This window comes from Pieris napi, chromosome Z, assembly GCF_905475465.1.
Source record: "Pieris napi chromosome Z, ilPieNapi1.2, whole genome shotgun sequence".
Classification (NCBI taxonomy): domain Eukaryota; kingdom Metazoa; phylum Arthropoda; class Insecta; order Lepidoptera; family Pieridae; genus Pieris; species Pieris napi.
Genome location: NC_062259.1, coordinates 8,719,854 through 8,745,529, shown reverse-complemented (window position 1 = coordinate 8,745,529; position 25,676 = coordinate 8,719,854). Strand labels below are relative to the sequence as shown.

The 25,676-nt window shown below is 33.0% G+C and overlaps 3 protein-coding genes across 14 annotated transcripts; 1 reads left to right on the top strand and 2 right to left on the bottom strand.

Annotated features, from left to right (window-relative positions):
- Positions 1–265: 265 nt before the first annotated feature.
- LOC125062834 (pyruvate dehydrogenase phosphatase regulatory subunit, mitochondrial) lies at positions 266–13,586 on the bottom strand. 3 transcript variants are annotated; one of them, XM_047669007.1, is made up of 16 exons: positions 13,088–13,585; positions 12,757–12,969; positions 12,441–12,604; positions 12,190–12,323; positions 11,764–11,866; positions 11,310–11,411; positions 10,936–11,108; positions 9,660–9,852; positions 8,729–8,878; positions 6,981–7,135; positions 5,711–5,859; positions 4,979–5,276; positions 4,310–4,489; positions 3,071–3,271; positions 771–877; positions 266–507 (listed from the first exon to the last, which is right to left on the bottom strand). In XM_047669007.1, the coding sequence occupies exons 1-16, from the start codon at positions 13,333–13,335 to the stop codon at positions 375–377; spliced, it is 2,703 nt and encodes a 900-aa protein (XP_047524963.1). In that variant the 5' UTR covers positions 13,336–13,585; the 3' UTR covers positions 266–374. The 3 variants fall into 3 exon arrangements, with proteins under 3 accessions (XP_047524963.1, XP_047524965.1, XP_047524964.1); XM_047669009.1 differs by having other exon boundaries at positions 12,757–12,988; positions 13,088–13,211; XM_047669008.1 differs by lacking the exon at positions 8,729–8,878 and having other exon boundaries at positions 13,088–13,586.
- A 440-nt stretch (positions 13,587–14,026) lies between these two features.
- On the top strand, positions 14,027–16,249 carry LOC125062837 (enkurin). Its single transcript, XM_047669024.1, has 4 exons — positions 14,027–14,219; positions 14,997–15,287; positions 15,432–15,648; positions 16,025–16,249. The coding sequence occupies exons 1-4, from the start codon at positions 14,134–14,136 to the stop codon at positions 16,190–16,192; spliced, it is 762 nt and encodes a 253-aa protein (XP_047524980.1). The 5' UTR covers positions 14,027–14,133; the 3' UTR covers positions 16,193–16,249.
- A 156-nt stretch (positions 16,250–16,405) lies between these two features.
- Positions 16,406–25,396, bottom strand: LOC125062835. Of its 10 annotated transcripts, none has more exons than XM_047669011.1 (12): positions 25,311–25,396; positions 24,936–25,076; positions 23,982–24,101; positions 23,694–23,911; positions 23,419–23,624; positions 22,196–22,307; positions 21,697–21,908; positions 21,036–21,234; positions 19,726–19,803; positions 18,467–18,580; positions 17,942–18,127; positions 16,406–17,449 (listed from the first exon to the last, which is right to left on the bottom strand). In XM_047669011.1, the coding sequence occupies exons 2-12, from the start codon at positions 25,020–25,022 to the stop codon at positions 17,440–17,442; spliced, it is 1,542 nt and encodes a 513-aa protein (XP_047524967.1). In that variant the 5' UTR covers positions 25,023–25,076; positions 25,311–25,396; the 3' UTR covers positions 16,406–17,439. The 10 variants fall into 10 exon arrangements, with proteins under 10 accessions (XP_047524967.1, XP_047524966.1, XP_047524968.1 ...); XM_047669010.1 differs by having other exon boundaries at positions 25,307–25,392; XM_047669012.1 differs by lacking the exon at positions 25,311–25,396 and adding an exon at positions 25,157–25,300.
- Positions 25,397–25,676: the final 280 nt, after the last annotated feature.

Genomic DNA, 25,676 nt, shown 5'->3' with positions numbered 1-25,676 from the left:
TTACTATTTTAGCAGGCTCTTTGGGGATAATGTAGGAAGGCTAAACAATAAAGCCAGAAATACCAAACTTTAATTATTTATTTTACATATGTCAAACTGATTTGCTTATACATAATTAACATTATATTTTTTTTATAGTCTATTAACTTTTATTTTAACATTTAAAACTAAGACAATTTTAAAGCTTAACAAACAAAAATGGATGTTACCTAAAAAAATGAAATTAAATTAAACGAGTGATTTGTTAAATGACATAATACAATATTATCTCAAAAATTAACTATAAAGTGTTTATATAATAAAAAAATCTAAAATATATGAAAGAGATTACACTCATTTTAGATTTAATAAAGATCTAAGCACATATTTAAAAATTAAGGCTGATAGTGTCTACCAAGGAATTGGGTCGGATCGTGTAATTTTCGCGTGGCTTGATAAACGTCTCGCTCTTTGTCTGGATACTTCGTAGGTAGGTTTGGTGAATGTAGATTTACTTTTGCAGCGTACCTGTTATGACAAAATACGACAGTTTTTAGTTAGTAGTTGATTTGCGTCATGGGAGGCAATAATTTTGCCTTGAAAGCCAGTAAAACCGGAAAATTTTATAACCAATACCTTTGGTTCACAATAAAATGCGTCCAGACATTTAACATGTATTTTATGGTTACTTTATTTACCGAAATAATATTTACTTATAAATTTGCAATAAATTTTTATGAAAGTTAAATGCGTAAGATATTGAATTGTTGCAAGAAAAAATAACTATATACCTTATGCCAGCAATGTCTATTTCATAATGTCCACTTAATATGTAGTCATTGGTAACTTTCTTTGGTATACCGTCCTTATCCAAGTTTTGAACGAAACCGAGGCACACCTGTAAAACACAATCGATTTATTTGGCGATAGAAAAAAGAGAGAAAGAAAGAAAGAGACAGAAAGTACGTTCAAGAGTTTTCTGATTTCCACATCAGTATAAATGTTCAATCGATATTGAGTAAGAAAAAAAATCATGTACAAAAATGTACGCGAAATGTTCATAAAATACGCAATTTATCAGTTTTTAAAGAGACAGGTCTGTTTTTATTATTAATACGATAATATTCTAAATTAACTGGGAATCAGTTTTTTCTATAAAGTAGAGATTTAAATTATCCATCGGTCCAAAATGTATATAATATGTACATACAAAAATATCAACCCTATAGAACATGTCATTAAGTCAGTAATAAGTATAAAAAATCTACATCTAATCTTCAAATAACCTACCTAACCAGATATGATTAGCCAATAAGATAAATATATATAGTTTTAATTTATATGAACACAAAATACTACAATTCGTTGCCTGGAAGATAACGCTAAAGTTTTTTATAAAATACTAGCGGCCCCCGCGAACTTCGATTCTCCTTAATGTGATTTTACTTTGTACATACCAACATGGAACATTTTGCTATGCTACCCTAGACTGTTCGGTTTTGCGGAATAATTTTTTTTTTGGGGTCACACCCCTTATCACTTAGGGGTTCTAAGATAGATAGTAGCCGATTCTCGGACTTACTGAAGATGCATAAAATCATAACAATCGGTCTAGCCGTTTCGGAGGAGTATGGGAACGAACATTGTGACACGAGAATTTTATATATAGTAGACCGAGGCGAATCGGATCACTTTTTCTTTGAGGTTGAGTAAATCATACTAAAGTGCTATATAATGTTATTTTTATTGATAAAATCGTAAGAAGTAACAATTACCTATGAAATAAATATTTGAAAAGTTAAATCATACATATATTCTCTTAATTAGCTATTAAAAACGAAAAAAAGGAAAATATCCGATTCACCCCAACTCTTGGGGACACACATCGTGCACAAAATATAATAAAATTTTAAGGTATAGTATTAAGGTGGGAACTGACCAACGTTACGAGGTGTAATGTAACATGTAATGTACTGTTACACAGCGAGCATTCGTGCAGTCAGTACGTCGTGTTACGTTGTGTTTCCCCGCAACACGACGTACTGACTGCACGAATGCTCGCTGTGTAACATTACATTACATGTTACATTACACATCGTAACGTTGGTCAGTTCCCACCTTTAAATAACTTTGGAATCAGTAAAAATATATAATAATAAGATCAATTTTAACTATTGGCACATAATTCACATATATATGGTCTTTTTTTTCTGTTAGCTCGTGAACGGTACTGAAAAACTCTTAGCAGCTTTACGCAAGGTCAACTCTTTGTTCTGGACTTGATTTATAGCCTCTTTCATTTTTGCTTGACACCATTCTCCGGCGGTCATGAAATAAATATGAATCAATAACCTCAAACATGTAATAAATCAGTTTAAAAGTATCATCCAATTCGCCCCTAAGGATATGATCCGATTAGCCCCATAATTAAGACTTTTAAAATAAATATTTTAGACGTTAACCTCTAAGATTATACTTAAAAGCGAATTGGTTCTTCAATATTAACACCTTGCTTAACAATATAAACCAATGTAGTTAAATTTTAAGACAAATCCGTCATATGACACAAAGAAATCGTAAGTACGTAACCTTAGATGAGCGCCAAATTGCGACACACACAAAAAACCGAGTGGCTGACGAGCAGTATTGCCACTGATCCACAAGTGCGATCGAAATACTGCTTATGTCGGGAGGTGCTCAGTAAATGGAGAGACACAAAACGCCGGTTGAGTGCGTTCTATATGAAAGTGAAATTTGAATTATCAACAGATTTCTTATTTTGATCCGATTCGCCCTGTGATCCGATTCGCCTCGGTCTACCCTATTAGATAAGCTATGGATTTACATATTATCGAATTTTATGTGAATTGTTTTCTTGTGTACAAAGTAGTATCAGCAGATGAGGTTTATGTATATGTTTCGTGATCATTTGTTTTTCTTTCAAGGCAAGTAGGCGATCAACCTTCTGTACCTGACACGTGTCACCTTTTAGGGTCAAAGGCCGGTTTCCTCCCGATGTTTTCCTTCACGGCATGATTGATGTTAAATTGCACATAGAAAATCCATTGGTGCCAACACAACTAATTCTTACCTGTTTTTTAAAAGTGAATCCATAACTTGTCGTTGTTGTTTGTCCGCAATAGTTCCCATCTCTATATATCGGTTCTCCACCCCATGACCAGAGATCTAGTTCATGCTCATGGTCAGTTAAAAGAAGTTGAACGTATTGTCGTGTTACGCCCATCTCCCGTTGTTTTAGCAATGCTTCACGACCAATAAACGGTATATCTTTCTATAAGAAAAAAGGTAATTTTAAGAAAATATTTATTTTATTTATATATCACAATTATGGTAAATATAAATGTTACTGAAAATAAAAAATTTAACACTTCTAATTTTAGATTTTACTAGTAATTAAATTACTAGGAAAACAGCGGATTAGGTATCACTTAATGCTTTTTTAAATTTTATCAGCCCATCAGACTGATTATTGCTGATTAATAGTATATCCATAAACAGCAGTGCGTCACGTCATCTACACTAATATTATAAAACAGAAGCTTGTGAACGTTTGGTTCATCGTTCAGCCTATAGAATAGAATGCTCCGACTGAACTCGCATGAAACAGCAAAGAACAGTCACACCATATACCGGTGTAAACACACGTATTTACTCTAGTAGGAAATGTTCACCAGACTAAAGTATTCATAATTAAGAAAAAATCGTAACTCAAAAAGTTTAGAAGTTTGTGGCTTAAGACACAAGTGTAAGCAACAAATGAATCAAACAAATACTCATTTTTTATAAGCTTAGAGCAAAAAACATACTTGGTCAAAAATCTTATGGTGTAAATGATATTATTTTCGTCGTAAACATATAACACGAACTAAACGACGCAATAGTTTTTTCCCGATAATATTTATTTACTTGTTTTCGATTTTTGTGGCTACATATTTCGTCGAAGCCGATATGTGTAGTGAAATGCTTTTACGTACGTATTCCGTGGATTGAATAAAATTAACAAATACTATTAAGCATATAAAATTGTAAATATTATAAAGGTAACATTTGCGTTACCTATGTACAACTATTATTATGCCTGTATAATTAATTTTGACTGCATTAAAAATATAAAATTACAACATATATACCTAATGTTTTTATTATTTAATAATGAATCCTTCTCTATAATTAATAATGTAGTATCCTTCTGGTAATGTGGGTGTCCATGGGCAGCGATATCGGTTATCATTAGGTCCAGCGTTTGGCCCCTTTTCTATAAACAAAGTATATCCTAAAACCAATTAAATTCTAATATTATTATACATACATCAAACTTGACCCTCCAAGTGCGACCGCACTCTAGCGGCGTCGTCATAGTGTCCAAATCTTGACCCCAAAATGCAAAGAATTTCTCAACACGGAGGGATCGTGCCGCATAGTATCCAACATGAGAAATCCCGTATTTTTCACCTTGTGATATTAGTCGATTATAGACATGCAGAGCAAACTGCAATGAGAAATTCTCAATTTAGTAAACTTTTTACTTTTTATAGTTTTTTCAAGTATGCTGTTACGATTAGTGGTTTTCTATAACTATTTAATAATCTTAAAAAAAAAGCCACATTCTTAATATAGATGTGTGTTTATTATATGTGCGGGACTATAAATCTAATATTGTAATCGAAGTATTAATAAAAATTTATACAAAAATGTTATCCGTACAAAACTGTATTGCTATATCACGATTCTATTGTCAAAGTCAGCAAAAGTTCTTCAAATAAAATGTACAGATGGGACCTGTATTAAACGTGGACAGCTTATATTTGTTGATACCAAATGTGAATACCGTACTTTGAATATATTTAAAACTTAACTATGATAAGTTTGCGCAATAATTTTTATGTTTAGGGCCAACACTACAACTCCTTATTTAAAAACTAGGGAGAGAAAAACAATACATTCAATACAAAAAAATCAGAAAGATAAAACTTCTTACCTCATTTGGTATATAAAGTACATAACCGAGCTCCCCTGTGTGCGTTAAATTCATCGCTCGAACACCATTCGCAAGTCCGACATCCAATTCTTTGAACGTGAAAAATGGAAAATTGCTGGGCGATAAGTCTGTATCCGTCAGTTCAGACAGGAGGTTCCTCGTAAATGGCCCCAAAATACATATAGCTGTATACATTGATGTGACGTCGGACAATGTGACTGAACCATTCGATGGTAGGTGTCGTCTCATCCATACTTTACATCGAGTTTGTTGTATTGTTGGTGCTATCATCATATAGCTAAAATATGAAGGCGATTTTAACAAGAATTTTCGTGAAGTTTTTCGTTGCATTATCTACTATACATTAAATAAAAAACAGTGGCATTACAACACTTGGTTTTAAACTCAGAGTTCTGAATCTTTTCCGCTATCAACTTTTGGGTCAAAGCATGCCGGTTTCCTCACAATATTTTCCTTGCAAGTGTATATTGACACATAGAAAAGTCCATTAATGCAGTGGTTATTTGATTGATTGATCACTAGGTTTGATCCAACCACGGTAGGATTGGTTGGAACAGTGGTTTAACCAGACTATCACTGTTCTCATCTCTGAACTCTGCATCTTGATAATGTTGAATTTGGTTGGAGCAAAGACATTTATATTAAAGATTTGTGGATTAAAATCAGCAGAATAATTTAGTTTTAAAGTGAATATTTTTTTCGAAAACTTACTGATTTTCTGATATGCGCGCTAAACTGCAATCGTTTTCATATCCACCTCGCTCATTTTGCATTCCTGTATGTATTATACTACCCACCGGGACGTCTACGTCATTAGAACATAAATATTGTAAGAGATCAACCACTTCATTGCCCTGCGACTATAAATTGAGCAATTTTAAACAATTTTTTTAAAATGGTATTCACTAACGATTAGTTAACACACATATAACACGCCATTAAAAACAGTTAAACCCAGTGATTTATTACAAAAAAAAAACATGAAATATTAATGATATTTTTCCGACCCAAATATCGGCCAATAGAATTGCACCATTCGACGTCACGTGGTACAACCTACATGGTATTATACTGATAATTTTTTGTGAAAATTTTCTCTGGTCGTTGCTTCAAGAAAAGTATTAAGTAGTTGTTTTATTCATTATGAAATTCTTATTTGTTAACTGTACATTTCGTCTCATGGTGCAATTCTATTGGCCGACATTTGGGTCGGAAAAATAATCCCCCGAATACCACACGAGCTTCAAAATTATCGGGTATTTCCCGATAGGTTCGTTGCAAACAAATATAGTCGTCATGACGACTATATATGTTTGCAGGGAACCTTGAGGGAAATGCCCGATAATTTTGAAGCTCTTGTGGTATTATAACTGAAAAAACCTATGAAAAATTGCTTGCTAACCGATAAGAAGTGTCATTTTAGCCTGACTAACTTGTTGTTTAGTCTAACTGTTGTGGCCTCTGGCAGAATGACCAGCGCTGTGGAATACGTCTGCTCCAAAGCATAATGCTGAGCCAGGGCCAGTTACAACCACAACTCACACACACACATTACACACTTAAAACGAAACTTATTCCTTTTATTATTGTTAATCAGCCATGTGAGTTAGTTTTGCGTCTAAATAACTGTTTTTTTTTTTAATCGAGTTTCTAAAACTATTTTTCCATATTCACTTACATCGAATTTTTTTTTCTTTGCTATTGTGTGCTGTGTAAGTTTTATTGATATAATTTGGTGACTCATGACATTTCCTTTTTTAGCATCTTAAACTACTACTTGTACTTATATTTAATTTATTATTATATTTTACACGCCTCTCGCGCATATCAAACTTATTGTGTGATTTGCAACTTCTCTTCAACATAAGTGTTGTGACATTTCCTTTCAGAACTGATGTCTAGTTGTTTGACCTTTATTTAATTCATTACATGATGCACGCCCCTCACGCACATTTATTCATACAAAAGGTGTAAACAATACCTGTATATCAATTTTTGTGAAGGAGGAATAATCCGCTAATCCTATTGCTTCCCTGCAGGCCCAATACTCTCTTTGTACTGTTTCAAACCAATGCGGTTTTCCAAATGTTTTTGTGTGGGCTATTTTGAAAGGACGCGGCATATCCGCTTCTTTCTCTGTAATATTTTAATAAACTTCAACTGTTTTTTTGCGAAAGAAAAATGTTTTTTTTTTTATATAGAACGGGAGGCAAACGGGCAGGAGGCTCACCTGATGTTAAGTAATACCGCCGCCCATGGACACTCTCAAAGACAGAGGGCTCGCGAGTGCGTTGCCGGCCTTTTAAGAAATGGTACGCTCTTTATGCTCTTTGCAATGCAATTTGCTCTTATGTACAATTAGTGGCGCTACGACCTTTTATAATCTGAGCCTCAGATATGTGTATCTGTTTAGTGATCATTTGTTTTTTCAATATAATATACACACCGTCGACTTTTTGTCTCTTAGTTATGCCGGTTTCCACGATGTTTTTCTTCACCGAACGAGCGAGTGCGCACATAGACCGATAGTCTATTTGTGCACAGCCGAGGTTCGAACCTATGACCTCAGGGACGAGAGTCACACGCTGAACCCACTATAGTCGTATTTTTAATTTGACTAAGTCAACTGACGTTTACGGTGTTGTCAATTTTTAAGGAAATAAAAATAGTGTTGTGACAAAGTAAAAACCCCTGAATGAATGATCGGTGATGGCACTAGTCGCCGCGCCGCGCTTTGTAATAAGACGTCAAAAAAGTGATTGTAGTTACATAGTACTAGTACCTTACTTATATCAGAGCACTTTTATACAATTTTGAAATAGAAATAATATTCTTTTATTGTTTGAAATGATTAACTATTCACACTCATTGTTCATTCATCTGATTGAACAAGAACTGAACGCATCACTATTACTTTAAATATGGCAACATTATTTTACAAAGTGACATTAGCTACTGTCAGTTGGCTTCGTCTAATTAAAAATACGACTATAGACTAACACTACTCCTGCGCCTTATAAATAACATAAATACATTCGGTTTTAATAGATAATGTAGTGAAATTACGACTTATTTAATAAAAACGAAACACAGGAATGATATACATAAAATAATATTAAGTAAATAGTCACACATACTGTCATTCACGCACACATGCACAAACCAAATTTATAGTACATCGTACTAGGGTAGGCTGATTATGGATTTTTTTTCATTATATATTTAGATTTACATTTTTTACGAGCCATTGGCATTGTTGCGGAAGTTACCAGAATACTAAAACACGTTACAACAAGTATGTATATATATTAGGCCATTTCAAATGAATATTGGCGGAATATTAACTTAATTTTTTCTTCTTTTAATGTACTTATAAAAATTTAGAATGTGGTATGCGCCTATAATTGGGGTAGCACTTGGCTTGTGTTTGTGTTACATTACTTGTATTAGTGTCTACTTTGTTGGTGCATAAAATAAATAAATAAATATATATATATATTATTATTATTTTTATATAAAATAGGGGGGCAAACGAGCTGCGGGACGACCAAAAAGGGCAGTCTACGCAGCCCATAGACACCCATTTTTAGTGGGTGCGTTGCCGGCCTTTGAGGGAGGAGTAGGCTCTCTTTTTAAACATGAAATTATATTAATATATAATCATATTAATTATATAATGAGGATAAAATAACATTCCAAAAGATAATCCTAAAGATAACTAGAACTTACCCACAGATTCGAACCAAGTCGGTCGTTCGTAGCCCATAACTTGTCCAAACACAGCGCCTTTGTCTCTTAGCGTGGGGTAAAACGGGGAAAGTCGAAGGTTTCGCCCGGTTTCAAACTCATGAAAGGGGTATGGCAACCCGTAGTGAATACCTATAATTTTTTAAAGCACACTAAAGCCTATCAAAATCACTCGTAGGCCTTGGTTCAGGTATTTTTCTAACCACAAGTGTAAAACCGGCATGGTACAGACCGAGCTAATTCAAGCACAATAACCGTAATTTCTCCCCAAGATAAAAAAATTAATAAATAATAAAACCTTAATCAAAAAATGGGCCACGATCAGTAGGCCCATACTTCTGTGAGACAGCTGTACACACTTAACAAAAATATATATAATATAATCAAAACCAACGTAGATTAAATTTAATCAATATGCTCTTCACTACAGCCATTACAATACGTAGTAAATACTATATAAATATAATAATATATACTTTCTAATTATTTGAATATAGCAGCATATGTGACTTGTCGAAGCAAAAAAAAGATCAAACAATTTACTCCAAAGTACTTTTTAACTTAACTAATTACTTATAAACCATCTATCATTTTATGATTCTGATTACTCTTGTAGTTACCTCGTTAGAACCGAAACGCATTCACTTTCATTTAAAAATACTATAGAAATACTAGTGGACCCGACAGACGTTGTCCTGCATGATATTTCAAGCAATTAGTAAAGCAAAGTATGAAAGTACCGACTGCAGCGGGCTGATTTGTGAATCTAAACCATTCCCAGATCCACACACAAAAAATTTCATCAAAATCGGTCCAGTCGTTTGAGAGAAGTTCAGTGACATACACACTCACAGAAGAATTATATATATAAAGATGTACTAGGAATTTGAATAAGAATTTTAAAATTCCTCACCAGGAGCTTCTTTAACTCGATCTCTAAGGAACCGCTTATTATTGTGTAAGCCGAGGAATCTGCTGATGTCCAATTCGTACATGTCATACTTAGTATAACCTTCGACAATCTCATCCACCGTGGCCTCGGCCACACCACCAGCGGCTGATATACCCACAGTCTTCATACCAGCCGCCACGTGGTAATTAAAAATCTGTAAGGACATACATTCATGAGCAGAAAATAGAATATCCGTGCCAAATTGCTGGCAATAATTATACGTCAATTCGCAATAAAAATAACTATCTATACGGATAATAACTAATAATTGGTTAATGTGCCCTACCCATTTTTCTAAATAATAAGTATGATCAGCAGATGCATATGTATTTGTCAAGCAAGCTTATTAAAGTGACATGTATTAAATAAAAACATAAACCTTCGATAAGCCACTATTACTATGAAAAGTATGAATACTCAAAGCGTCCATTCCCAAATTTAGTTTACTGAGGAAAACATCAAACATCAGAGTAATAATTTAAGCAACATATATAATAAACACAAAGACATGATTGATCTAGTAGTTTTTTTAATTTACGCATGCATAGCATATAAATGACTCACCAGTCACCATTGATCATGTTTCTGACAGAAGATAAGCATTGCGAAACGTTGAATAACACGAATTTAGCATAAATATACAGCTGGGTTCATGTCATTCAACATTCCGAAAAAACTTATAAACCTTATACGACAAATTTCCCCGACACCAAGTATAAGATTAACACACAAGCATATATGATCTTATACAAAATCCTTGGAACAATAATAGAATTAAAATCGGTGGATATTATATAAGTTAACACTAAAATGGTCCATGTAGGACTATATTCAACAACAATTACCCAAGACCGTTACTAAGCACTTTGGCTCTGTAGTTTCAAGAAAGCTTACTTTGCGTTTATGACGTGAGAAATTTAAGAAGACAATAGGAGTAATCGAACGCCAATAAATGCATACATAAGCTTAAAATTATCTAACTTCAGAAGCTTCTTGGGGTTTTTAATGCTGCTCTTATAATTAATAGAAGTTTATTTATTTTAAATTCTTTTTATAGCATATGAGATACAGCTGTATTATCATTAGTAACGCATGTAAAATATTAAATATTTAAAGTTCCGTATTGGTGCTGCGTTATGCGTCTGTTACATTACTTTTAAGCAGGAATCGAACGCATGACCGAATTACAAAGCATTTAGACTAATGTCATTGCTGCAGAAAAAAGGTAAGTACTCACTTCAGGTGCTTCACCAACAATCCATTTGCAATCTGGTGAGAATGCCTCAAGGCCATTGCAGAGTTTGTGTAGAAATGATTGATTCAAAGATGGCACACGTTTTAAAAGTTCCTGGAGTAACACGTGGAAGTGATCCCAGTCCTCGGGTAAGCACCGCTGTGTACTATTTTCGACTACAAAGATTTATATGTATTTACTAAGGCCCAATGCGAAATGAACAAAATGCAATCGAATTACATAGAAAATATCAAAACAAATATCATTCACCTTAATAATGTATTTACGAAAGGTAAAAGCTACCTTGCAGTTATAATCGTAGTGGTTTAGAATGCACAGGTCATTGTTTATAAACAAATAATGAGTGATCAACTTACTTTCTTCTTCATAAACTGGCTTTGCTATAGGTTCAAAGCCACCAGCTAAAATACAACCATCCCGTTCTCGCAAATATATATAGCCATCTGGATCACGGAGCACTGAAAATTGTAACAAAATTAATATTAAATAATTTCGGATCTTTGTTATCCACTGCCTACTACTTGAGCGAATGAATTAAAAAAGAGAAGTTGTATGTACGGTTTTCACTTATGTACCAATGGAATTACTTTGTGTTAATATGTGCACTAACTCGAAGCCGTACTGTAAAAGAAAACCACAATGTTTTTTATAGAAAAAGTTACAACTTGTTTCCGGAAGAGTCACAAATATATTAAGTGAACGCACTATAGATAAGTAGAGATCATAAATAAACTTAATAAAAGCTTAATTATAACCAGACATATACAAAGTTATCAAAAAGACAGTTAAATATTTTAGGAATGTGCATACCTGGTGTCATTGGATCGAGATTTCCAATTTCCTTTGTATGCAAATAATAATGTTCACATGGCAACAATGGAACTTTTACTTGAGGCTTTGCAAGCTGTCCCACCTGTAAGATATTGAGATTTTACATCAATACACATATAAGATATGTTTAATCATATTCAAATAAATTGGCAATATGGTAATGCAGAAATACTTATTAAAAAAGGTACATCTGTGAATAAAATGCTGTAGGCAATAGGATAATGTTAATGTTGTATTTGATTACAACCAGAAAAGAACCAAATACAATTTTAATTAAATAAACATGAACATAGCAAATTGCAAGTTAAAAATATATTTTATATATAATTGGGATTTGGATTTTTGCTAATAGGTTAGTAACTGTAAGCAATATATTTCTTTAATTCAAACAGTCAGTGATCATACCTGCCTTGCCCAGAAACCGGCACAATTGACAAAATATTGACATTCAATGGGCCCTTGGGTAGTTTCAACTCCAGAGACACGCCCATTTTTAGAATGTACTGCTGTTATTGAGCATTCCTCCTTTACTCCAACACCTATTTATAAGATAAATTTTAAAAAAGGTAATCAATAAAATTTCAGTAAAACCACAACCAATCAGTTTTGTGAAAAACTCATTACTTTTTACTTACCAGCTTTTATTGTGTGCTTACCATTTTTTATTGCTTCCTCCATGAGTGACATACAAAAAAGATATGGATCACCCACTCCATCCCCTGGTATCCATAGGCCTCCAAGAACATCATCAACATTGAGCAGAGGCCAGATTTCTTGACATTTTTTTGGGTTCACAAGCTCACAAGATATACCCCAGGACCTAATAAGTATTAATTTTTAAGTTAATTAAAGTCCCACAAACCCAACTAATAAATTTTTGAAAAAGTATACATAAAAAGTAAATAAAAAATATATCATAAATACAAGTGTTACCTGTATAATTAGTATCTATCCTAAAAATAATTTACTTACACTGATTGACTTTTCATTCTTCGATATACTGTCATTCTATCTCTTGTTCTTGCAATAAGTAAAGACCCACATTGTTTCCAACCAGTTTCTTTTCCCTGGGATTCAAGATCTTTAAGCAGTTGTATTGACGATTGAGCAATTTTTACTTGAGCTAAAGATGGCTTAAATGCTCCAACAAGACCGGAAGAATGCCACCTACTTCCTTCACCTACTCTGTTATAGATATGTTTTTCTTTAAAAAACAATATTTTAAATGATACGTTTTGAATTTGCATCCTTTAAAGACATACATGTATTTACTTCAAAAATCAAAGACAAAGGTAAAATTTACCTTTCTTTTTCTATGATCACTGTGTCTCCACCCCATCCTCGTTTTGAAAGATGATAAGCTACAGCTGCGCCCATAACTCCACCCCCACATATTACTACTTTAGCCTTTGAGGGCAAATCCTCTAAACAGTTACTTAAGTTCTTCTTTTGATCCAAAATATTTAGGCTAGATATTGACCGTACAGTTAACCCTACACACTTATAAGTGCTAAATCTAAAAATATCTTGCTTTAAACGATTAGCTAACATATTTTATAACTATTTCGCGAAGTCACTGAAAGTTAATTATTATGACATTATTTGTTTAAAATGTACGAAAACTGCAACAGAAGACATTCAAAGACTAATGATATTATTAAGTTGCTATGAACAACATAGAAATAGTGTATATGTAAATTAGTCAAAAAAATTATACGAAGTATCTATTTAAAATTTTGTCAACAATAAAATAATATTTTTTTTATCTATAAAGTATGTTCTCATAATATTGCAATGTCAACATAAATTATAAGTTACACAGATAAAAAGAACGGTCTCATTTTAATTGCAGATATTTCAATTTGCTAAAATCCATAGACTACATCATACAGATTAATACACATTTAAGAAATAGGTCACTACGTATTAGTGTAACATTAATTAGCAAACTAACGAATACACGAAAATAACTTCTGACATTTTGAACTTTTAAATCTAGATTTTTATTTATTTGCATATATACAGAATAAGATGTTATGATAATGAATTATTGAATGTGCAACATTTCTGTATTAGGGCGATCATTATAAAGAAGGTAGTGGTGTCTCATAGAGACCGTCCCTACTAAAAATATTTAAACTAATATATGTAAATCTTGACATATTTCTGGCCCTGGAAACTCGTTACCATCGTGCTTAACCCGTAACCGTTGCTGTACAACGAAGTTATTATATAGGTACTCTTTGCGTTGCCGTGTAAACAAATATTTTGTTTATTGCTTGACGGGAAACTTAGATAATTTTAATTTACATAGTTATATTAAATATTTGTATATTGAGTCGTAAAAAAATGTCAATAGTAGAGATTACAAAACACGATGAAGTAATTTATACTATTTTGGACAAACCCCCTCCTGACCCACCTAAAACTCCACGGTAGGTGTTTATTATGCAATGAAAGTATAACATAAATACACATCAAGAGACTAATTCACTTATGTTCTAGAAGTTTATTATTATAATTTATTTATTTTGAAGTGTAGCGAAGAGGCCCAACCTTTTTTTAAATTAAATAATTGAGAAAATCTTGGTAAGTCAGTTTTCAGTAAAATCCAATGGAATGATGGTATCGGGTTAAGGGTCAGGAGAAAAATAAATATAAAAAAGACAATAAATAGGTCTTAGAACCTCGACCCTACCTACAGTGGCGTAACTATACCATCTGGGGCCCGTGGCAAATTCTTTTGATGGGGCCCTATCAGTAAAAATCGTCATCGATTTTCAGAGTAATCAATTACACATTGTATAATATGTCCCACTAATGGCCATAGGCCTCCTCTCTTAGGTGAGAGGGAATGTTCTGTAGTCCTCAAACTAGGCCAATGCGTATTGGAGACGACACATTCATCCATAGAACATAATATCTCTTGGGCAAGGGCCTCTTAGGTCGGGGGCCCGTGGCATTTTGCCAGCACTGCCACCCTATTGTTACGCCACTGCCTACCTACTAAAAGACTATAATGCTATCGTAAACACGTAGACAAACAAACAGAGTAGGTTTATAACAAAGATTTGTATACTGATATAGGTACTCACCCATAGCATATTTTTTAATTTTTATACATTATTTAGCTTAATACTATGAGCGATCTAACGATCATGGTAATTTAATGTTTTATAGTAATAATAATCAATAGTTTATATTTGTATCAGGTATGAGTCAAAGCTGGAGAAGCAATTGAAAGAAACAAAACTTCCACAAATGCGACGCCTTTTCGGTTATGCAGAAACTCCACTTCACCCTCCAGATCAATTTATGAAAAAAGGGGAAGGAATTGGTCAACCTATAAAAAAATCCGACCACAAATGTTTTGTATCTGGAAATCTCCCTCCAGTTCCTAAACGGCCGCCTCCCGGAAAAAAGCCGGAAAAGCCTAAAATAAACTTCAAAGTATTGAATATAAAAAAGGCAATAAAAACCAAACCCAAACCAGTGGAGCCAAGGTAGGTAAAACCGTGCCTTTATTAAAAACGTTAGGTTTTGACGAAATGTAAAAATAATGTTTATAACAAGTTGTTATACCATTAAATGAACTTGTTTGAGATAGTTTGTATAAATTCAGGAAATAATAAATTTATCTTATTTAGACTAGTGGATACAAGAGACGGCCATATTAAAAAAATTAAAGGTTCCGGTGAAGTACCGGAATACTGTTTGCGGCCTGATTTTGGCAAGATGCCTGAATATTTGGTTAAAATGAACAGGAAACGTCAGAGAGAATATGAGAAAATTTTATATGCTGAGGAACACAAAGAAAGTATTTGTAAACTGATTAATGAAGAAGAACGGCAGAACCTTCTAGACGTAAGTGTGTGGGTTACCTAAGTATTCCCTTCATGTATCACGCACACTTAGTTATGCGACTATTTTATTACTTTTCTTAATAGGTAAACAGAGAGAATAATTTTTAATCGGAGCTCGAATCCTCGGCTATGGTAATTCGCATATGTCACAGATGTAGTTACGTTTAAATTGTTGTAAAATAACTTTGATTCGCTCTCCATTCCATCGATCAGGCGCTATTGTTTTAAAACTACAGTTAAGTAGATTTGCGTTTTATGCATAGACATTCAAAAAAGCTTGAGTCATCTATGGCTCTTTCTTGATCAATACTCAAATATTAAATATGTAGTCCAATAGGTTATCTGTGAATGGGTATTTTTTTCTGTTGTGGTTCTAGGACTTGAAAAATAATTGGAAAAAAATGCAAAAGGCATTTCTACAACTTCCGATGCTGACGGATACCACACCGAAAATTCTTAAAAAATCAAAGATGGAACAAGAATTACGTCAATTAGAGAAAAGCATTGCTTTAGTCGAGGCCAATCCTTACATTTACATTTATTAATAGAATGCTTTAACGCTTCTTGTGTGTGTGCTTATAAAATTGTATTTCCTTTTTCTAGTATCTTTTTTACTGTATAGTGGCCTAGCAACTGTTTGGTCGATTGTGTTGCTGTCCTTGATTCATCAATATTTAGAGTATTTACACATGTATTCAGGCAAACAATACAGCTTTATATGAGTATATAAATTTAATACACAAGAAAAAATAACACCATCTTTTAAAATTAACTTTAATTTGGACAAAAGCTTACAGCAAACTTATCTAATTGACTAGATCACTAGACTAGAATTATTTTGAGATCAAAATATTTTACTTTATCACTAATTTAAAACCAATATAATCGATGTTTTGGCTATCAAGAAACATTTTGAGCTTTAAAATTGTTTCCTTTATACTGTTATGGTGCATCACTCCTAATTACCTAGTCTATACTTAAAAACATACACATAATACTTATATATTTAATTTAGACTAATGCAATCATTCTACGTAAAATTTTATACAAATCTATTCAAATGGCTTTAAATTTGGCACAGTTTTAAGAGATAATACAGAAAAGGAAGATTAAATATGGAACAAAGTCCCTTGTAGACGTAAGCTAAGCTGTCGTCTCATTTTGAAATACCCTGAATTTTTTCCAAAACAGTATTAAACGTTTAGACACGTTGGAAAATAAACAGCGCTATTAAATATAATTCTTAAATTACAAATTTAATCATTACCGATATTTTAACTGTAATACAATATATAAAAATTCAAATTCACGAAGTCTGGGTAAATGGAAGTCAATTAAATGGAGAACACATATATTGTAATAAGAAGTAACTCGATGGTAGATTTAATCAGTTAGTGCTTTGATCAGACCTGTTTCTGTGTCTAAAGCTTACCATCTGGCATTATTAATAATAACCGTCGACGTTTAATAATATTTAAAGTCTTTTTCTGCTGCTTCTTGCAGACGCACTATATAAAATAAATTTTATAATAGCAATATATTTGATTAAATCTACAATCGAACGGTAAGAAGAATCATTGCGTAATAAAAAAATTTACCTATGTACTTATGCTATTTAAAACTATTGAAAATCGAGGACTAAGAAATAACTTGATAATAAAATATGTATATAGAAATAATTTCTCCTTAAAAAACATAGAAATAAAAAAATATCCTTACATCTAAACATCTGAGCTTTCATAATATCTAAGTCGTACTTTTGTATTTACTACGGTGAATGCCTTGTTAAAATTTACACCACACTGAAAGAGATAAATTTATATCAAAATCGTTGAATATGAGAACAGATCGAAAACCTCTTTATGTTAAAAATTTAAACTTTTAATATAAAACAGTTGAATTGTACCATTTTAACTCGCCGGTCTCTTTTCATTACAGTTTTAACATAATTTGTCAGAAACACACGAAAGAGAATTTTTATGAATATATAAATTCTTTAAACATTAAAGATAGCTGGTTTATGCATAACAAAATGTTCTGTGAAAACTATCTTTATTCAGAAAGACACAGAATTTGATACTTATGTTTAGCAATGCATCGCTAATGCTTAGCAACTTAGCAGATGAACTAAATTTTAAATAAAATATCAATGCTACCATACTCCACTAGACAATAGGAAACCTGGGATAATTATATAAGGTTGGAAAGGATGAACTTCGGTCGGATGTGATGATGATGATGATAACCCTCTTTTATGTATACCATGGTTACGGAGCTCATCGAACATTACTTACATTTTTGTGGTCTTCTTGTTAAGATTGTACACAGAGCCTTTTGCAATACCTGCCGGGCCTTTAGCAGTGCCTGAGGGTCCACAGACGGCCATGAATGTATTTTTACGCGATTCTGGGCCATCGGCTTTAACCGTTTGGCCGATACGAAGTTGAGGATTTGGGCCATTCCAAGTCATATAGTCCTCCCTAATGAAAGTAGTCAAACAAATTAAAAGAAGTACAGAAAATGCACGTATTAAATATATATATAACGTTTTCTAACAAATATCTATAGTCTTATAACGCTGTATACCATAGACAAAAAATTATAAGCTTTTTTTGTTAACCACCACATTGTGGATTATTTAAGAGAAATATTATAATGATTTATAGTCACATAGATGTTTGTTATTTTAGTATTGAAACCTAAGATCCAGCTATGAAAATCAACGCTTTTTTACTATAGATTAGTAAAGTAGTTCGACTAGAAGCCATAAATTTATGGAAGATGCTACACTGGTTTACAAATCTTACAACAATACTTACAATAACAAATTGTCCTTCGGCCCTTGCCTTAGGGTTGGATTAGGACCAGTATTGTGCCCAGAGTATTGAGACTTATATTTCGGTTCGGTTTTCGTTGAAGATTTAATTATGGGCCTACAATAAAACGGGTAATTTTTAATTCTTATTTAAATTAAAAACGTCACACACATAGTCATGCAAACCTATCGTTGTTTTATATTTTAAAACCCCTATTGAGCTAGATATTAGCGAATATTATTTCACTGAGGCTAAAATCATAAAATGGTTATGACAATGACATCTAACGATAAAATTATAACTTTAGAGCGAAATCATCATTTAGAGCGCAATTAGACCGTTACCAAAAACGAAAACCAATTAAAACTTATATATTTTAGAATTGGAAAAAAATCCTCTTTTTCAGTAAATTTCTAATAAATCCTATAATAATTGATACAAGCTCGTAGTGGTTTCCGATTTCAAAATGATCTATTTACACCTGGGAAATTTATATTCGGAAACATGGACAATCTACTCCATTCATACTTTGAAACTGTTATGGAACATTTTAAAAGCACGAAAATGTATACCACACACTACAACACAGTCCCAGATATACGTATTTTACAATTCTGGACTACATGGTGACGAATTTCATCAATAACATAGCTAATGTTATGGCCGATTTACATTATCTTAGTGTTTAGGAGAGTGCTTTAGTAGAACTTGAAAGGCAAGTTCTTTAGCGTAGCGTTTACTAAAGCAAGTAGCGTTTACATGTTTCAACTAAAGTACTATCCTAAAGCACTCTCCTAAACACTAAGATAATGTAAATCGGCCTTTACACAAAGATTTATAATATCGAGTTAAACCGGACAACACACTTACAATTATTAATACTAAACATGTTTTAATGAACAAACACTTACATGCTGACACAAGACAGACAATAAGTCACCGTGGCGTAATAAAACGAGGCGAAACATTATTCAAATTTAAAATTTAATCGTAATAAAAACTTTATAACGTACAAGGATTAGAACACGTTAACAGAAAGAAGACTTTTAGAGCCATGAAAAATTTAACTATTTCCATACAATTTTGAATTACAGATAAAATATTAATCGAAATTCCATGAAGAAATTATTAGTATTTTTGGGACGAGATATGACGCTAAAATTTTCTTGTTAATAAAACAAGATTAATAAGTATAAAGGTAAATAATATACAGCTGATTCGTTGGTTATTACATCATGGTAACTTAATGCATGCAAACATACTTCAAATGTTCCGTCCATGTCTTGATACGGCGTGTAACAGGTGCCGGCGCTGGAGTCGTTTCCTCTTCTTCGACGCAACTAACCGTACCGAATGTATGAGTATGGGCGATGATCAAACAACATTTATGATTGTAATATATTGTAATTATATCACAAGTGTTGTGTTAAGTGAATGATATGATTTGCAAATTTCCGCAAATAATTATAGAATTCTGACCAATTTTCGTGTGTAATCTTTATAGGTAATTCAGACGCGAGACTTAAGCTGTCTACACACTGAAGCCGCCGACCGCCAGCACCAGCGCCAGGTTAGTGCGGGCGGCTGAACCCGGCGGCTTTAGAAGTTGCGAGCCTGACAATTTTCCCGGCGGCACGACAGTCGCGGCATGCAGTGTTCACAATTAGTGATTGCCAAGTGCTCGCTAGTGACTTGTTAAATTTTTGAAGTTATACTTCTTTAGGCACGTTATGAAAAATTTATGAGATTGAAATTTTACGATGCGCTCGCACCGTGACACAAAATTAACAGAATGAAGTTGCCCATGGAAGATGGTACGGCATTGGACATAATTATAAAACAACATTCGAATAATACCTACCTACTAGAATTTATGTTACACTTAATGTTAGAGAATAATAATAAATATTTATTTAATTTTTCAAATGTAAACTGAACTTTATTGACTATAATGACTACTTTTACAGTCTTTGATTATTTAATTGTAATTAATTATTTGCTGCATCAAAAACTATTTTTAATAATGCCAAAGAAGTATAACTTCTTACGCCCGTACATAAGTACACGCACCCTTTTTTATTTTTCTCTCCACTTCATTAACGGATTCCATAATGTTTAGTCGATAAAAAACACTGACACGTCACTATTTCTTAAAAGCCGGTGGGTAACCGGTGGTGAAGAGCGGAGAGGGGCGTGCCGCGGGGTAGATCGCGCGGGCGCAAACCGCCGCTAACATCGTTAAAACCAAGGCCGCCGGCCTTGCCCGCCGGGTTCGTGCCGGCGGCTTCGGTGTTTAGACAGCTTTAGCTCGAACTATGACTCGCATTTGTCAAAATCCAACACATCTGGCATGTACGGGAGTCACAATTACCGCTAAATCTCTTTTCAAGATCACCCTATGAATTGTCAGATTATGGTATTTAAATTATTTTATTCGTTTTATTTTAGGCGATATGTGCGGATGTGAAGCTAAGAAGCTTTAATATAAAATGTTAAGGTTTAAAATTGCATTTTTATAAGCAGGCACATAATTATTTAAATATAGATTTAATAGCGTAATAATTCAACTTACAATTTTGTTTCCGGAGTTTCTGTGCGTTTTGTTTCCTTCGCCTGTGTAACTGTTACCGATTTCGGGGCCTGGGCATCTTCTTGGATTACCGCATTTAATATTTGTTCAGCTCTTTCTTCATTATAATCGACGCTTTCAAGAGCTATAGAAACCACTCTTTCTGCTATACTACTGTACTTTTTCTGGAAGTTCTCCTTAACTGCGGAAAAAAATTATATAAAGAATATGTGATATTATCAACGATATTTAGTGTATACAAAAAATCGCATATTTGCTTACTTAAAGCTTATCCTCAAAACGTATAATGTAAATTCATATTGAAAGTTATGAGTTGTAAAATCAAGTATTACGTAGCAGGAAAATGTGTAAAAACATTGTTAAACTAATTACGGCTTATAGTACGTTTATAAATAAACCTGTACAAACAGTTACAGCAGTGAGCCTTCTATTTTTGTACATAGAATCATAAAATGTTCTCTAGCTAAATCCTGGTAATAAATAAACGTAGAGCATCAACTAATGTAATGTAAGGCAACAGTTCAGTAATAAATTGCAAAAACACGATTTCGCTTAAGGTCCAGGTAAACATAAAATTTCATAAAATCGCTATAGCAGTTCGGGAGCTATTTAATATGAATAATTATGACATAAGAAAACCTACTTTGTTTTCTTTCTTCTGTAGTTTTCATTAATGTGACGTTTTTTTTGATTGGCGGAGGAGATTCTTGTTTGACAGGTATTATTACGGTCTGTTTCTTACTAAATCCCATAGTAATGAGCTCTTCACTGGCCGTTTGAACATTGTTGTCCTTATTTGCTAGAACATCTAAAATCAATGTTTCTTCAGCTTTTGGGAAAACACTTTTTAGATATCTGAAATGAAAAAACCTCAATTATTAACAAATTAATCATTTATGTCTATGGACAATTTTACTTAAAATATTATATATATTGGTGTTATTAATAAAAGCGTGGAATTTGAGCTCACAGTACTGCTAAATTTATTTTTTGTAAAATAAAATTATATATAATTTTTGTAAACAAGCTTATTAGGTCAAACTAAAAGGATATTGAACATTGATTAATTGGCATTCTGTTGTTTATAAGAACAAGGTTTAGCACATAAATGCTTTCAATAAAATGGACAATCCAGTGCTTACTTCAATTTCATTTTAGGAGATTGATGTTTTGTAGTTTGACCACCTTCATATGATTTTGTTGTTCCATAATAACTTGATGCGCCTGAAGTCGGACGTAATAGTAATGGTGAACCTGTAGTACATCATTGAAAAAGTTATATAGTTAGTTCATATTAGATCCTTACATATGAAATTGATTTATCGTACTGGCGACTTTGACCCCATATCTCTCCTTTGGTTAGGACTTCCAAATACAATTTTTTACAGCTATACACGTATATTACATAATACACACGTACATTTGTTTTTGAAAACCATAATTCATTTCATTTTATAAAATGGCAAACATCAAATATCGCCTTATTTATGGGTATGAGTTCCACCGTGGCACCAGTGATGCAGAAACAGCTCATAGGATTAATGATGTGTATGGCGGTGGTGTCGCAAAAGAAAACACAGTGCGTTTTTGGTTCCAACGTTTTCATTTTTAAAATTTTGACCTGCAGAACAAGCCATGAGGCGAACGGAGACCTAAGTTGATAGCGAAGAATTTAAGGCTATTGTGGAAGCGGATCCATCGCAAAATACGTCTGTGTTAGCTGCAGGCGGTGCTAGTAATAAAACTGTATTAATCCACTTGAAACAAATTGAAAAAGCTTGACAGGTGGGTACCTCACGAATTGAGTGAAGCAAATCGACTAACGCCAGACGATTACGGCAGATGTCTATTGTCAGCAACTGCAAACCATGATGGAAAAGCCAGCTGCTAAACAACCAAGGCTGGTCAATCGCTTTAGGACCTTGCTCCAACAGATTACATTTTTTTTCGAAATTTGGATACCTTAACTAACTAACCTAACAGTGATGAGTCGAAATCGCCTTCAAAGATTTTTTAGTAAAGGGATCAATGAACTACCTATAATATATATAAGTAATATAGCAAGTATGTGCCAGTGCATAGATAGCAATGGCACATACTTGATTTATTAAATATATTCTATTTAAAAAAAATCTACTTTTTGTTCCACCCATACAAATTCAAATTCATATGTAAGGACCTAATATAAAAATGGTTTGAATATTTATTTAATGAAATGTATAACAACGACAATCAAAAGCAATGAAAAACATTGATAAGTAATAGTTTCTTATTGAATAAAATTACTATCTTTCTTTAATTTGCCCCCCGTTGGATATCTAGATATATGTGAGCAAATGATATGAGAAATAATATGATGTTTAACCTTGTGGTGTCAATGTAAATGGGGAATGACATGATCCATGCAAAGAGCCAGAAACTCCTTTTGCTAACTGTAAAGCTGAGTGAATTCCCATAGCACCTTTGTGTAATCTTGAAGCAGATGGAGATGCAGTTAACGGTCCTGGAGTCGTGATTGGGTGCTTTTCTACTTGTAGAGCACTTATTACTACAGCTTCACGGTTGTAGTACCTGAAATCAGATCGAATTAGAAACAAAGTTACGCCTGTAAAACTTTTAAAGATGTATTGTAGTACTCACTTCTTCAGCAATATCTTGATGTGTGTCTCACTGACAGTAGGGAACATGGCACTTATCTTGGCAACTAGAGCCTCCGTATCAGAATTGAGTACAAGAGATTCTTGAAATTTTTCATTTAAGTGTGAAATGCGGCCTGGAAGAGGACTTGCACGTGGAGTAAGACATAATGCCCGACCAAGAATTGGGCTATCATTTGGTGTTCCATTTGATTTTGTATCCTATGAAATAAACGCGAAATAATTATGTATGATGATATATATTAAGTCTATTTAATGAAATAGTACTTACAAAAAGAGGCTTCAGACCCTTTGGATGAAACATCTTTGGACTTGGCTGAGCTTGAAAAGCGTGTTGAAGACGGATAGGTGAAGGATAAGGATGTACATGGTAAGGGGATCCATGTGCTGGCTGTGATATCCAAGGATACAGACATAGATGAACAAACCACACTGTGAACAAGTTCTAGCTGGGTCACATTACAAGAACAAATACCATCAACTAGCCAACTTCTTATGGTTCATCATTAATCTAAATTATATGATGTCATACCAGATTTTGTTGAAAATTGGATAATTGTGAGAACAGCATATTTGTTTTGATTAGGATTAATATTCTGTTCATATAAACCCAACACAAATAATTTCTTACAAAATATATTATTTTCTAAAAAATTTAATTACCAGAAATAGGTTATGGTCAGTCTATTCTCAAATATATATACATATTGTCTCCAATTTTTATATAACTTTAACCTATTGCGCAGCACACATAAATGATAAAAAAAATATTTTCAATTAATAACTAATCAGACAGGTTTTTGAAAAAGCTGCCACAAAATTATAATGGGTAAATACCAGACGCACATCTAAGATGTACAAGGGTCCTATATTAACAAGGGTGAAACTTCAAAGATCAGCAGGTAGTTCATAACAGAGTAAAGTTAAGTGAGACTGGATAATAATTGGACATATTATATAAATATATAATTGTAATAGACTATAATGTTGAATGAATCTTTATCTAATTATTTGATAGGTAATGTAACATAATAGTAATATCTTCTTGGCTTCAAAACTTTTTTTTTACTTTGGATATCTGCACTATCTTATAATATTACAGGTCACTTATATTAAAGGTATTTTATATCACAACGACTTATTGGTCTGAGGGGCAAAAGACTTATCACAATAATTAAGCAATCTTAGAGAAAACTAATTAGTAAGCTTATGAAAACATATCTACCATTTTTACCTGCGGATGAATACACTCCAAAGCGATGTGATGAGCAGCATTTTGTATTGTTTTATGTTTAGTGCGTATATCTTCCATTATGTCGTTAATATTTCCAAGACACTCTTCGCATTATCCAATCGAAAACCTCACCTGTAACAAATAACAATTTAGCTTACTTAATATTAATGGTTGTAAATTGTAGACAACTAAACATGAAAAATTCTAATCACAGGTCACAAATGTTTATGTTAACACAATTCAACACGGAATCGGAAACGATTATGATGTGCGATATTTTTATAACGACTAAGCAAGTTTTGCAAGAACAGAAAATAAAGACACAACGATTCGGCGTAAAATATTGAAAAATACGATTATACTTGCTTGCTTTCAGAATTCAGTTACCATATTTTTTTATCATAAAGCTTAAACGATACAAATGTCAGATACACAGTAACTATAACAGCTATACAAATATACGTCAGACGTCTACCTTGAACGGACCACCGACTAGAGAATAGAAAGGCTACTCCCGAGTCCCGGCTAAAATTTGAAGCTAAAATCCACTTTTTAGTTTTTACACTCTACGCCCTTTAATTTCAGTCCCTAAAACAAAGTGACAATACATAAGTTAATATATTTGTTAGTAAATTGATTTGTATTTATATTTTTGACCTTAACAAACGATTTTGTATCTTAACGAAAATAAATACTTATTGAGTCAAGATCACTAAAGAACACTAAAGAATC